General features: G+C 42.8%; 1 protein-coding gene across 1 annotated transcript in view; it reads left to right on the plus strand.

Annotated features, from left to right (window-relative positions):
- The window catches only part of GXYLT2 (glucoside xylosyltransferase 2), a 124,308-nt gene that overhangs the window by 55,372 nt on the left and 53,119 nt on the right, over positions 1-15,817 (plus strand). Inside the window, exons 3-4 of the mRNA XM_016424446.2 lie at positions 5,332-5,521; positions 11,434-11,565. Coding sequence (XP_016279932.2) covers positions 5,332-5,521; positions 11,434-11,565 — 322 coding nt within the window. The remainder of the gene's footprint in view (positions 1-5,331; positions 5,522-11,433; positions 11,566-15,817) is intronic.

Raw genomic sequence — 15,817 nt, forward strand, 5'->3', positions numbered from 1 at the left:
GGTCTGAGGCTGGATTTCTTCTTCACTCTAGATCCATGATGACGAACCTATGGTATACATGCCGAAGATGGCATGCCGAGACCTCTCTGTGGGCATGCACCACCTGCCAGAATTAGTTACCAGAAGGGCAGAGGGACTCCTCAGAGCTACTCCCTTTCTCCTCTCCACTGCCCCTCCCCACTCTTCTGCCCAGCTGAAGTGCTTACTCCCTCCTCTGAGTAGAGCACCTGGACCACTCCCCTCTCTTTCTCCCTCCCCTATCTGGGATAAAGTGTTGGGGCACAGCACGCAGTCTCTAAAAGGTTCACCATCACTGCCCTAAACTCTGAACTTTATCCATTGCACCACCTAGTTGACAAGCTGCATTTAGGGGTGGGTATTAATACTAGAGTGGGGGTAGCTAGGTGATCTAGTGGATTTCGAACCATGGCCTCAGACAGCTGGGTGACGCTGGATGAGCCACTTAACCTCATTGCCTAGTCCTTACTGCTTTTCTACCTTAGAACCAATGCACATTATTGATTCTAAGATGGAAGGTAAGGGTTTTACTATTTAAAAAATACTAAAGCAAAAAAAGCAAACTGTGAAATTTTAATTCATGATTGCATTTAGAATCCTGTTTTGGGGTTGTGTGGTATGAACAGAAATGCTTTTTTTCGGTATCATATATAAATAAATGGCAGCGAAACGATGATGTTTGGACATATGGAGCTGCCTGATTTTCCTTTGAGCCTGTCTTTATGGAAGCGTGTATTTATTACATTAGAAGCTGCTGAGCAGACACTGTAGGTCTTCTTGGTTCAGCACCTGGCGGAGTTCCATATGCAAACAATGGATTAATAGATACCTTATGGGGATATTGGTAGTAGGCACAGGTATAGGTGATTGACTAGCGATGCCTCTGGTTAGCATTTTTAGAGTTGGAGTTCTTTATCCCCTGGATGGGAATCACTGTAAAAAGGGACTTTCCCTGCATAGTTCTCAGAGTCCTAAATTCCATCCATGCCCAAGATGATTAATGAACACCTCAGAATGTGGAGTTATGGGAGGAGAGGGGAGGCAGGTGGCCTTCTCACCTGGACCTGTTCCTATAGCTGGAGATACCTCACAGTGGAAATAGAAATGGAGGAATGTGAGGTTTTTTTAAACCCTTACTTTCTGTCTTATGAACAACTCTAAGAAAAGCAAGGGTTAGGCAAATGGAGGTAAGTGACTTACCCAGGGTCACACAGCTAGGAAGCATCTGAAGCTAAATTCAAACTTGGTTGCTCCCAAGTTCTATCCACAGAGTTACCTGGCTGCCCCTAATGTGAGACTTTTATGTGAGGGGACTGTCTAGGAATTGTAGTGGGTCTCTCTGATTTGAAGAAGACACACTATCTCTTTGAAAGGGAGTCTTACAAGCCTTGGGGGGGGGGAATGTTGAGGACCTTGCTTTTCTTCTGTGTAATTTGGCTCTGGAACTTTTAAAACCTAAAACATGAACAATGTGCCACAGTGAGGGGCCTTGGATCAGAGAGCCAGATATGGCCCTTGTGTGACTTGTCTTGCTGAGGAGGAGAGGAGAAAAGGAAGATGGACTGGAATTCTGATAGGCTGGATTAGGATTCAGCCTAGGATCATGGAAATAAAAGGGAAAGGCTTTGAGCAAGTCTGAATGGATGGAAATTGCCATCCAAATGTCTGGAGCAAGGGATGGAGTAGAGCTTAAATGATCCCAAGCCTGTGAAAATGGTGGTCTTGTTGTATCATTCATTAACCAGAAATAGATACCTTTTGGAAGAGTAAATTCTATATTTTGTCAGGGCTAAATAATTATTTCTTGTTTGGAATTGCTTATTTTTTGGTAGGAGGAGGGGAAGACAGTAAGCTGTAGTAGAGAGAAGAGTGGCCTGAATCATAGATTAGGTGCTGGGAAGACCTTAGAAGTCATCAATTCCAACCTCTTCATTTTTAAAAAACCCTTCTTATCTTCCATCTTAGAATCAATACTGTGTATTGGTTCCAAAGCAGAAGAGCAGTAAGGGCTAGGCAATGGGGGTTCAGTGACTTGTTCAGGGTCTCCCAGCTGGGAAGTGTCTGAGGGCACATTTGAACCCAGGACCTCCCACCTCTAGACCTGGCTCTCAACCCACGGAGTTGCCCAGGTGCCCCCCAAATCCCCTCATTTTACAGATGGGAAATTGAGACCTTGAAAAGTGAAATAACTTACCCATAGACACACTTTCGGTAAGTATATGAACCAGGCTTTGAACTCGCGTCTTCCTAATTCCCAAGTCCTCTACTCTATCTACTGTGCTGCCCAGGAACTAGGAGGTCTCCTATTTAGATGCTATTTCCACCACTTGCTGGAGGATGTGACATTTGGTAAGTCATCTGAGCCTCAGTTTCCTTATCTGAAAAAATAAGGAAAATGGATGGATGTTCTCTAAAATCTCTCACGATTCCGATCCTAACTGATAGCAGATTGTGGCAATAGGAGGATTGTAAAAGAGGGATGTGAGAAGCCTTTTAATGGCTGTATCTTCAAGTTGTGATGATTGTTTATATACGGAGAGAGAGGAAAGCGTGAAAAAGAACTAGGAACACGCTTTGCATCTCATTTAAGAGGATTCTCGAAGCAGTTCCAGCTTCCGCTGCTACTAAACCACCATCTTGGCTTTGCCCCCTGCATCTCATTTAATGAAGGAAAAAATGAAAGCAATTAAATAGTAAAAAAAAAAATGAAGTCAATCTCTTCCCAAGGTGTAAAGCTCTGAGGGCAAAAAAGAAGGCTCTCGCCTTGAAAGCCAGATTCTCCGACATCATTAACAAGTACTGGCCAGCAAAGGATAGCCAGCTAGGTTTGCCTCTCACAGAGGAATGGGAAAGGTGCCCACTTCAGTGACCTAAAACTTGATCGTCCATTGTGCCTGCACAAGACAGATTCATTACGTGAAGCCCGAGATGACTGGCGTAACGTGAGAGGGAGGCACAGGGGTGCTGCAGTGTCTCCGGGGGCTCTTATTCCTGCTACTCTCCGTAGAGTTTTTAAAAGTGTTTGTCACCGGACACCAGGACGGGCAGCAATCCCTGGCTCATTGCTTTTCTCCCGTGTGTGGCTGAAAGGGTAGAGAACAGCTGAAGCTGGCCAATTGGCTCCTAATTCTGACCCAGGGGAAATAAAGTGGCATCACTTCCCCAAGCACAAGCAAGGCAGTGGAAATCCCAGGTTAATTACAGGGAGTGAGTAGCAGCTGGCACATAGGAGACAGCCAGAGCAGGATGGAGTAGGGGAAAGAATGTGCCAAGGCTCCCTAGACCCAGATGAGATGGACCGAGGGATGTCTGCTTCCTAGGAGACAAGTGAGCAGCTCAGTGGATGAGACGGGAGGTCCTGGGTTCAAATATGGCCTTAGATAGTTCCTAGCTGTGTGACCCTGGGCAAGTCACTTCATCTTGATTGCACAGCCACTGCTACTCTTCTTAGAATTGAACCTGTCTCTAGACCTGGCTCTCCATCCACTGAGCCACTAGCTGCCCCCCAGCCCCCACCCCCAGTGCCTCTTACTGACCTCTTCCACTCTCTTCTTAACAACACGTTTGAGAATTGGCTCCCTTTCCTTGTTGGGAACCAGGAGAGGAAGTGTTTGTTCAGTAACTGCGTTAGAATTCTGGCCTCTCACATTCAATTTCCAGTCCAGCAGCTGACTCAGTATTTCATACCTTGATATTGAAGGTCGGCCAATTGCATCCTGCCTCGGTTTCTCCTCCAGGCAGAACTTAATTCTCATTGCCTCACCGAGCCTGCAGCGAGGCGTAGCTAGTCACCAGGCTTAGAAATCGAATGTTTTGTCCTCGCCTCCTCCCATTCTGTCTGACTTGCACATTCTCCTTTTCTACTGGGGTCATGCATTCCACTCTTAAAATAAAAACATCCAGATGGGGGGCGGGACGTGGCGTCTTGTTCATATTACCCGGGAACGTTGGGAAGAGCCCTCCCACTAACTTGTTGTTGGGGTTATGCCCAGATCCCCTTTCCATGGCCCGTGCAGATAGAAAACCAGTTCAGCCGTCAGGAAGACGGCGTCAACTGCTGAAGATCAGGGTTGATATTTCAGAATAGGCTGCATTAAACTTTCAATCGGAGCCCCGAGGCAGAAATGGTTCAAATGTCTGTAACAATCCAAATTCTTTATTCTCCTGCAACTGGTGTGTGTGTGTGTGTGTGTGTGTGTGTGTGTGTGTGTGTGTGTGTGTACGTACACTCACAGGCATATAGATACACATACATGTTTGTATGTATCCATGTGTATTAGGGGCAGCTAGGTAATAAAGTGGATAGAGTTCAGATCTAGAGTCAAGAAGACTCATCATCTTGAGTTCAAACCTGGCTTCTAATCTGACTAGCTATTTGACCCTGGTCAAGTGGTTGAACCCTGTTTGCCTCAGTTTCTTCATCTGTCAAATTAGCCAAAGAAGGAAGTAGCAAACCACTCCAGTATCTTTGCCAAGAAAACCCCAAATGGTGGGGGCAGCTGGGCGGCTCAGTGGATTGAGAGCCAGGCTGGGGACAGGAGGTCCTGGGTTCAAATCTGGCCTTAGACACTTCTCAGCTATGTGACTCTGGGCAAGTCACTTCACTCCCATTGCCTAGCCCTTACCACTCTTCTGCCTTGGAACCAATATGCAGTATTGTTTCCAATTCAGAAGGTAAAGGTTTTTATTTAAAAAAAAAAACAACAAATGGAGTCAGGAAAAGTCAGACGTGACTGAAACAAGTGAATGACAACATGTGTATGTTATAAATCACATATATGAAACGCTCTCTCCTGCCTCTGTTCCCTTCTCCAAAATATTCTCCCTCATCTCTTTCCCTTAGAATCTCTTTACTTTTTTGAAATCACAACACTAGTATCTTTCTAGGCAAAACCTTTCTTGACCCCTTTCACATAGTGGGGCTTGATCCTTCTAGAAATAACATTTTTGTTTATTATTTTCCTTTATCCATGCACCGATGGTATCACCACTGGAGCTACTTAAGGGGAAGTATGGGTTTAGAGAGCTATCTTTGTAGCCCCAGAGCCTAGCACCGTTGCCTGTATTTGCTTAATAAATGGTTGTTGAATTGAACGAAGTAAATATAGGTCTAAACTTGTACTTCTCAAAAAAACAGAATTGTCAAAATGTTTAGCACATCATAGAATAGAACAGATTTTGTCTGTTGTCGTGTTTTTTAATTGGAGACTTCTTATACTTAGCACTTAAATGCTTGTTGACTGACTGATCTCACCAGTCCTGCGATGTTTTGATGCATTTTACTTAGTAATGTTTTTATATTTCTCTTCCCAGAAAGCATGGGGAGCCAAAACACTCCCAGTCCATGCCAGCGGAACAATGGATGCACCTGGCAGTCGTAGCATGTGGGGACCGTCTGGAAGAGACGCTCATTATGCTCAAATCAGCCATCCTCTTCAGCTATAGGAAAATTCGATTTCACATCTTTGCTGAGGACTCACTGAAGCCTGAATTTGATAAGAAGGTGAATTTTCAGGAAACTGTCGTGGCTGTGTATAAATCCCAAGGGAAAGAAAACCTAAATTTGGGCAGATGTATGGGACTGCTAAATTTATTTGTGGTTGAATTGATAATATATTTATATGGGTGGTCACCAGGGATTTAATTTCCAAATCCCAAAATAAATTACTAAAGTAAATGGAATTTATGGTAGTTTATTTACAATATTTACAATAGAAGGAAGATATTAAGGAATGAGAGAGAGAGAGAAAAAACTTTGACTTCCTCTGAGTCAGTTAGAAATTTCTAAGCCCCAGCCAGGGGAAGAGAGTCTCAAAAAGATGGGCCTTACCTGGAGGCTTCATGCCTCCAGAAAGGCAGGGTCACTAAGTCAGCTTTTCACTCATCAAAGGTGACAGTCTAAAAGAAGTCTGGGTGTCTGCTTTCCAGCTGCTCCTCAAGGGTCTGTCTTCCAGTCGCTCCTCCGAATCAGTGCCCAAATCTCCAAATGACGAATGACTGTCTGAATCCGAATGAATGATCCGAATCCTTGAAATGCCTTTTGGTCCTCTTTTTAAAGATCTTTTTCTCTTGTGTCACCTCCCTTAAATTTTCATGTCTACCAATCACAGCAGATACTTTTCTCCAGGACTACCCATTCTTTAGTTCTCACCTTCTTTGGTTAGATTTTCGCCAGGACTTCCCACTCTTTAGTTCTCACCTTCTTTGGTTAGATTATATCTTTTTGGGTTACTTAACACCTTTTTTGGTAAGTCCACCTTTTGTAGTTACTTAACAACTTTTTGTAGTTAAAATCTAAAAATAGATTGTAGCTTACAATTCTAGCTTCCCAATAAAGGAAGAGCTAAGTACCTTCATTGTTACAATCAGGAGATAGCTAAATCCAATCTTCACAGGGCCTAATGAAAATTATTTTCTGATAGGTGAGGAGGGCTTGGATCACAAGGCTTCTCTTTATTCTAATTTCATGCATCAACCATGGACACTGTCGATTTATTCTGTTACAAAATCTGTTTGTAAATACTTTATATTTTCTCTTTTCATTTCCCTTTAATTTGACAAGTTCTGAGGTTTTTGGCTTGGAGGAAAACAAAGAACCTTTGTTGTTTCATCCCTGTCTTCTCTAACCCCCTGTGCTACATCCTGCTTCTGGGCTAGTTATAGTAATGAGAAATACCAAAGAAGAGTAGATTGGGTAGAAGGTTAATGATTTAAAAAAAAAATAGCTAGGAAATTTTCTAAGCAAAAAAAAAAAAAGAGTTTAATGTCTTCATCAAGAGGAGCCTGAGGAATATTTGGAATAAATTGGGATCATAAATTGGTTTGAAAATGCCAGAAGAAAAGCTGGAATCAACCGGGAAGGGAAGAGGAGAAAAGGGGTAACCTTTTTGTAGTGGGTCATCATTGTTCAGTCATTTTGGACATGTCCGTCTGACTCTGTGGCTCCATTTGATTTTCTTGGCAAAGATACTGGAGTGATTTGCCATTTCCTTCTCCAGCTTATTTTGCAATGAGCAAACTGAGGCAAATAGGGTGAAATGACTTGCCCAGGGTCTCATAGCCAGTACATCTCTCATATCAAATTTGAACTCGGGAAGATACATTTTCCTGACTCCAGGCTTGGAATTCTATCCACTTTGTCACCTAGCTACCCTTACAGTCAATCAGCTACCACCGGATATCTTTTGGTAAAAATTTAGGCATCAGCCATGCATTTGTTGTTATTTTTTAAGTTTTGTTGGGCTTTTTCCCCCTTTTTAAATCCTTTCTTTCTGTCTTAGTAACAACTCTAAGCCAGAAGGGCAAGGGCTAGGCTGATGGAGTTAAGACACAGAGCTAGGACGTGTCTGAGACCAGATTTGAACACAGGTCCTCCTGACTCCAGGCTTGGCTCTCCATTTATTGAGCCACCTCAGTGCTTTTGACCTATTTGTTTGCATGCTAGACAATTCCTTCATCTCCCTCTCTCTTGGTTGAACCTTCCTTGGAACAAAGAAAAGCATTTTAGGCAGAGCCCACAGACACTTTTGATGGACAGACTGTGTTGTGTCGTACTAAGGATGATGCTCTATTGCTGGGGAGGATGCAGAAAGAACCAAGCCTGGCCTTGCCCTCAAGGAGCTCACATTCTAAGATGAAGACCGCATGCAGTTACTTAACTGTGCACATACGAGATAATACAGTGTGGATGGGACTTCATCTTAGGAAAAGGCTCTAGCCATGGGGATGGGGTGGTGGGGATTGCAGAATCCCACTTGCAGAAAGTGGGATTTAAGTTAAGGCTTGAAGGAAGCCAAGAAAGCCAGATGGCAAAGGAGTAGAAGAAGAGCATCCTTAGTCCTCATCTGCAGTCTGCTTCTCTTGTTGTTTGGCCCTCGTTTTCAAAGAGGGCCAATGAGAGCACAGGGTCATGGCTTGACTTTTGAGAGAAGCGGATGCAACTTTTCTGTTGAGAGGAGGGGAGCGTCTTTTCTTAATCTCTTCTCTGGGGCAGATATTAGTCATTTCAGTTAATAAGAGCCTGAGTTGGCTTTTAGTGTTAAAATTCCATTAACATCATTGCAACCATGTCTTTTGTCTTTGTTTTGCTTCATTCCCCCTCTTTCCCACTCCCCTAAATTTTTCCAGAGTTCCCTGAGACTTTCCTGTTCCTGCTGAGGGTACCGCTGGCCTCCCAGTCATCCAGGCTTGTGGGAAAGGGGCCATTCTCCTCTCTCACCCTCCATGTCCAGGCAGTGGCCAAGCCTTCTCATTTTTACCCTCTTTTATAAGCCCCTTTCTTTGCCACAAATCTGGTAGAGGCCCTTTTTCATCCCACATCTGGGCTGGGAAGTTGGTCTCCCTGACTCTCCCTGTTCCTGGCCACCTTCCACTTAGCTGTCAAATTGATCAGGTTTGACCACGCTACCCTCCAGTGACTTATTACTTCTGAGAAGCAAACATAAAATCCTGTTGGCTTTTTTGTTGTTGTTAACCCTTATCTTCTGCCTTAGTATCTTGTCACCTTGTTTAGTCAACTCCAGTGACTTATTACTTCTAGAAATAAATATAAAGTCCTCTTTGAATTTTTTTAAACCTTATTTTCTATCTTAGTATCACTTCTAAGACAGAAGGATGACAAGAGCTAAACAGTTAGGGTTAAATGACTTGCCTAAGGTCACACAGCTGTCTGGATTTGAACCTAGGATTTCCCATGTCCAGGCCTGGCTCTCAATCCACTGAGCCAGCTGGTGGCCCTCATTTGGCTTTTAAGCCTTTCTCCCTTTCCAGTCTTCATGCTTCCTTCTCCATTCTGTATACTCTTCAATCCACTGACACAGGTTCCTCACAACACTCCATCTCTTGGCTCTAGATGAGAGACTGTATCTGCCTAGCTGGCTCCCATGTTGGAAGTCTGCCACCTAGCTTCCCTAAAGTCTCAGCTAGTATCTCATCTTTGCAAAGAAGCCTTTTCATTTCTTCCTTAAAGTGAATGCCTTTCCTTTGGGATTATTTCCCATTTATCAGTCAGTCAGCAAGCATTTATTAAGCACCTACTAAGTGTTGGGAATGCAAAGAAAGACAAAAAGCCAGTCCCTTCCCTCAAGGAGCTCCTGATCTAATGGGGAAGACAACATGTAAACAATTCTGCACAGGGAAGCCGTATATCAGATGAATTAGAGATAATCAAGAGAGAGCAGGAAAACATTTATTTATCTGTGTGTATATGTACATTTAAAATTTTATTTTTACCATTTACATATAATAAATTTCCACATCCATTTTCCTAAGCTATACGATTGAACTTATCTCCCTCCTCTCTCCCTTTCCCATCCCAGTGCAGGCAGGTGATTTGATCTGGGTTATTGTAATAGTTAAAATTAAATTAAGAGGCTGCTAGTAGTGTTAATAATTGTATTATCTCAAAGTAGTGATAATAAAGAGAAGGAAATGTAGGAAAGAGGTAGAGAGTAGCTTAGCTTACCACCCTATTTGCCATTCTTTTGGATTGAAGCTCACCACTGACAGGGTGGTTCCAAGCTCTAACTAGAAGAGTGAACAGTCTCCTGGTCTCACCTTTAAGCAGTTTTCTCCACCCACTAGCTCTCCCAGGTCACATCTCAGGAACCAACCATAGTTCCTTAATTTGCCTAAGAGCTAAGTCTATCTCGGTGGATCATTCCACAATATTTCATTTATTGTGCACTACGTTCTCCTGGTTCTGCTTATTTCACTCCGCATCAGTTCATGTAAGTCTTTCCAGCTATTTCTGAAATCATCTGGTTCATTTCTTAAAGCACAGTAGTATTCCATCACCATCATAGACCACAATATTTTTAGCCATTCCTCATCTGATGGGCATCCTCTCAATTTCCAATTCTTAGCCACCACATGCTATTTCCTTCTCATTTTACAGCTGAAGAAACTGAGATACATAGGGTTAAGGGATTTATCCAGGATTGCACAGCTATGAATTGTCTGAGGTCAGATTTGAACTCATGGAGAGGAATCTTCTAGATTCCAAGCCCAGTGTTCTATCTACGGTGCCAGCCTTCTTAGAGAATAACAATATGCCTTCATGTCTCAGTTTATTCAGCTCTTCCCAAATCCATTGGCACCCACTTTGCAATTTTTTGCTACCACAAAAAGGCACCGTCTATGTCTTACTCTGTTGGGTTTAAAGAGGGAATCTGTGGAGGGATGGGGAGATAAAAGACCAAGACACGTGCTAGATGTTATCCATGAAGTCTTCCCTTTATTCCCCAGAGGCTGGAGGGTCTGGAGAAAACAGAAGAAAGTTTCAAAGGCTGCCTTAGCCTTTAGGCAGGAGGGTAAACTTGATGCCATTTGACTTCATGCTTTCAATTCCCCTTGGCGCAGACTCTCCAACAACCTTTGTGTGCATCCTGCATCTCATTCCATCGTTACTTTGTTGACTCCTGGGACAAAAGAATTCATAAAAAGGCTCTACTGTCTAACAAGGGCTTGTGGATTATATCATAGGAGAATGAAGTAGTTAAAGAAAAACAAAGCTCTCAGCAAGTGTTTACCACGTGCCAAGCACTAATGATACACGTAGACAGAAAAGAAATGGAACCGTTCGTCCTCTGAAGGGTTCACACACTTGCACAGAAAAGCATTTAACTTCTGGGTGGATGGAAGGGTTGACGATCCAAAGGAGGCAGCGGCGAGGTGGATGGCAAAGCCGAAGGCTCTTTAGCATGAAAGTTCCCGGGGATCTAAAGGATGATGGTAACAATAACAATAACTCACATCTATGTAACACTTTTAAGGTTTGCAGACCATTTTACACATAGTATCTCTTCTGAGCCTTTCAGCATCCTTTTCCGGTAGATGCTGTTCTTTAAGGAAACAGGATCAGAGCTGTTCAGTGACTTGTCCAGTCACACACTTAATAAGTGCCTTAAGTGGGATCTGAACCCACATCTTTCCAATCCCAGCATTTTATATGGTACTATAAGTTGACCGATCTAGAGCCAGGACTCACAGAGGATCTGTTCCAACACTTTTTAAAGGCTCATATTGGATGAGTGACTTATCCAAGGTCACAAAAGACAATTAAACAATTGATTTGGACCGAGCTTCCCTGACCCAAAAGCTCATTCCTCTTTCAGGTAGTGGTTGTATTTTTACCCATGGGGGAATTTTAAGTACCATCTTGGAATAGGTTGTGGGAGATGGTTAATACCCTTTTGATGTTTTATGAATCATACCTAGTCATATTAAATGAATTTCAATCTCCTCCAACTCATGTGTGGGGCTAAAACTCCAGACAGATGCTCATATTTGGGGCTGGTGATACTGCTTCATGGTTTATCTGTTGAACTCCCTCCCTCCTGTGTTTAACAGCATTACAGGTCGTTTCCCCTTTTCTTGGGTCCTAATCTCCTCTCTCTTGCTTCCCGTATCTTTCAGTTGCGACAGTGGCCTCCCTCCTACACCAAGAAATTCGAACACAGCATCTACCCCATCACATTTTCTGTGGGAAATGCTCAGGAGTGGAAGAAGCTTTTCAAACCTTGTGCTGCCCAGAGGCTCTTTCTTCCGGTAGGGATGCCTGTGTGGTTTTTAAAATTAATATTCAATAACTATTATATTTTAAACATTTTATTAATAATAACTAAAGTAAAAAGAACGACCTGAACCCAGCTCAGACGTGAGAGAAAAAGAGAGTGAGGGAGGAGTTACAGCAAACTTAAATACAAACGAGAGGAGAGGAATTTTGGGAAATACTGAAGGACTTCTGGGGGATGAAGTCCAGGGGTGCAAAATTCTACTCATACACCAGGTTTTTATCCAATGCAATTTGGCATTGGAGTACTTGGGGAAGTATGAATAAATCAGGCGAAGTGTATTTGGAGATGACTTTCTTATCACTAGAAATACAGTCATTTTGGGTTTGCTGGTCAAAAATGCACCAGGGAGAAGAATCTCTGAGACTCTTCTCAGAATAAATAGACTTAGAGGCAACTCGGTGGCTCAGTGGATGGAGAGCCAGGCTAGAGAGAGGATATCCTGGGTTCAAATGTGGGCTCCCACACTTCCTAGGTATGTGACCCTGGACAAGTCACTTAACCCTCTTTGCCTTGCCTTTACTGCTCTCCTGCCTTAGAACTAATACCCAGTAGTGATTCCAAGATGGAAAGTAAGGGTTAAAAAAAAAAAGTAATTAGAAAACATGGCTTGCTATGCCAGGGGCTATACTAAAGGCAAAGTATAGACACACACACATAATATTAAACATACCCAAAAACTACATTATACAAAAATTATCTTTGGGGGTGGTACGTATGTATTTGTTGTTCAGTCGTATCCAATTCTACTTGACTCCATTTGAGGTTTTCTTGGCAGAGATACTGGACTGATTTGCCATTCCCTTTTGCAGCTCATTTTACAAGTGGGGAAACTGAGGCAAATAGGGTTAAATGAATTCTCTGGGATCACACAGCTAGTAAGTGTCTGAGGCCAGATTTGAACTCAGGAACATGAATCCTTCTAACTCCTGGCTCAAGGCTCTATCCACTGTGCCACATTGCTGCTCTGTGTAAATAAATATACATCCATACGTGTGTGTGTGTGTGTGTGTGTGTGTGTGTGTATGTGTATGCACATACCAAAGAAGAAAGTTGTTTTTTGTCCTCTCAAATCAATGGAAACCGCATGTGAGCCTACCTCGACCTTGAATTGTGATTTCCTTTCGGCCACCGAAACAACCAAACTCTTTGCTGTTGGTTTCCATTCATTCTCTGCTGACGGGATGTTCCCCTTTGAATGAAAAATGGATGCCGGCATTTCTTATCTCTGTTGATAATAGAGAACAGCCCTCACTTAAAACAATAAAGGTAGATTCCAGTTGACAGTGCATTTACCTTTTTTCAGTAGTATATCATGGCATCAACTTACAAACTTGGCATTTTGGAGGCGTAGTAAAGATATATTGAACCTCGAAGTCATTTAAAATCGTCTAGGTGGAATTTTGCCTTGTAATCCATCTCTTTAAAAACCAAGTCAGCTCTAGATATAGCACAGACCGTGGAACTCTTAAAGCATAAGCATCCTCGTGGAGTCCATTAGGAAGCGCCACAGTGAACTCTTCTTAGCCACGTGGCAGGAAATCACACCAGACTGGTCCCTGAAACAGAACCAGAGTGGAGCTCCAGCCTTCAGAATTACAGAATTTGAGAGCTGGAAGAGACCTGGGTGGCTCAGTGGATTGAGAGCCAGTCCTAGAGATGGGAGGTCCTGGGTTCAAGTCTGGCCTCAGACACTTCCTAGCTGTGGGCAAGTCGCTTGATCACCATTGCTTAACCTTTCCTCCTCTTCTGCCTTAGAGCCAATACAGAGCATTGATTCTAGAATAGGAGATGGTAAGGGAAAAAAGGGGTCGAGGAGAGCACCATGTTGACCAAATCATACCTGGAAGCCTTTCTCCATGGGCATACCTGACGAGGAGTCATCCAATCTTTGTTTGAAAGCCTCAGAGGGATGGGAAGCCACCACTTCTTCACGCAGCGCTGCATTCAGTATTTGGACAGCTCTCCTTGTTCAGGAGTTTTTCCTGACATCCATCCTAAATCTGTCTCTTTGCAGCCATCCATTCTTCCTAATGCTGCCTTCTGGAGCCAAAAAAAGAAGTCAAAAACTTCCTTCCAAGAACGGCAATGACAGCTATTATTTCCCCCCTAAGTCTTCCTTCTTTAGGCTAAACCTAAAGGGTTTAGGCTTTCCCTCTCCTGGTGGGTCTCCTCTGGACAGGCAGGCAGGTGGAGAAGCAGCCATCAAATATTTATTAAACACTCTGGGCAGCCCAGGAAAAATGGAAAGCTGTAGTTGGCTCCCGAGACATGATGTGCGACAGTTAGTGGGCAGAGCAAAGGTTTGATAAACTGAGGCAAGAGCCTCTCTCAAGATTTTGCTCTCTTCTCTTCCATGTTTGTTGATGACTGGACTTCCACGTGAGCGTGGCCAGGGGGCCCTAATGGCAGCCACAGAATAGCAAGCTAAATGGAGCAATAAGTAAAGTAAACTATGCTATCTCCTATTTTTTCCATCTTTTCCCCTACTCCTTTTTGATTAATAAAATGATTAATTCATGACGAGTGTCATAATTTTCACTCTTTTACAGCTTGTCAATAGTTTTCTTAAGCAGTGATATCCTCTTTTAATGATTTATGGATGGATTTTTACCATTGGCATGATGCAAGTACAGAAAATTTCACAGTATGGAATTATTTCATTCTCAGTCTTTTGTTTTAGTTCCCGCAATTTGGCTTTCACGACATCTGGGGATAGGGCTGAAGTTTTTACCTTCAGATTTAGAGGCTCGCCACAAGTCTTTGGATCTCTGTCCAAGGAAACCAAAAAGCCTCATCCAGTACAATCCAGGACAGCAGTCAAAATCCAGGATTTTTCCTAAGCTGGATCATGATTTTGGATTTGGGAACTAGTGAGACAGACTAATGTAATACACTTCTCTAAGCCTTCTCCTCCCTTAACTAGCTCAGATGGACTGATCCCAAGATATCCAGGCTGTGGTCAAGGTTGGATACCCATATGGACTCGAATAAATGTGCACAACTGATCCAAGGCATTGGGAGTGGAGTACTGGAATAGAATCGTCACTTGCACCTGATCTTGGCAAAGAGAGAGTGCAAAGGAGTCTGGGTCCAGGATTAGGCATTCCTGAAAACCCATCAGCTAGAATTACAGCTCTAACTCCAAATTTGGTGCCTGAAATAGTCATCAGACTGCAAACCAAGTAGAACAAGAATGATTTTAACACTCCATAAATATTAGGTGAATTTTGTGCCAGTCTTAGTCATACAATTAATGAGAAAAACAGTTGGACTTGATATTTACCTACTGGCGGCAGATTTAAACATTTCAATTTCAAGATGGGGGGGGGGGGGGCGAGGCAGGAAATGCAGTAAGAGATTATTGCATCTTTTAGTAACCATTCAACTTCTAGATGAACTAATTTATGGCCACAAGCCTACCCTAGTTTGAAAAACACTCATCAGGGTATTTAGATAGCACAGTGGGTAGAGCAGCACGGCCAAAGACTGGAGGTCTTGGGTTTAAATTTGGCCTCACATACTTCCTAGCTGTGTGACCCTGAGCAAGTCACTTAACCTCCATTGTCTAGCTGTTATTGCTCTTCTGCCTAGGGTTTTTTTTTTTAATCAATTCAAAGACAGAAGGTAAGGATTTAAAACAGAAAACACTCATCTGCATCAGTGGCATAACATAACCCAGGAGATTTTGCCTTATTGATGTTTACTAAGGAGATATTCAGTGACAACCTCCTCAAGAAGCCAATTGGAAATTAGGTATTTAGAATCAGATTTTGTGCCTCAAAGAGATTTTTTAAAAGATGTACCCTGATGTACAGAAATATTTATAGTAGTTCTTTATGGTGGCAAAGAATTAGAAACTTAATATGCTTCCCATAAATTGGGAAATAGCTGAACAAATTCTAGCATATGGATGTAACACTACTATTGTGCTGCAAGAAATGATGAAGGCAGTGGCTTCAGAGAAACTTGGGAAGACTTCTATGAACTGATGCAGGGTGAAGTAAGCAGAACCAAAAGGATAGCTTATATAATAATAATAACATTGTGGTGCAAACAACTTGGAAGCATTTGAGAATTCCCTAATCCACAATTCCAGAGGACCCAGGATGGAGTATACTGGCCACCTCCTGAGAGAGATGATATAGACTCTAGGGGAACATATATTTTCTTAATGTAAATTTGTCTTGCTTAACTATGCACCTTTGTTACAAGAGTTTTGTTTT

Source organism: Monodelphis domestica, chromosome 7 (assembly GCF_027887165.1).
Source record: "Monodelphis domestica isolate mMonDom1 chromosome 7, mMonDom1.pri, whole genome shotgun sequence".
Taxonomy (NCBI): Eukaryota; Metazoa; Chordata; class Mammalia; order Didelphimorphia; family Didelphidae; genus Monodelphis; species Monodelphis domestica.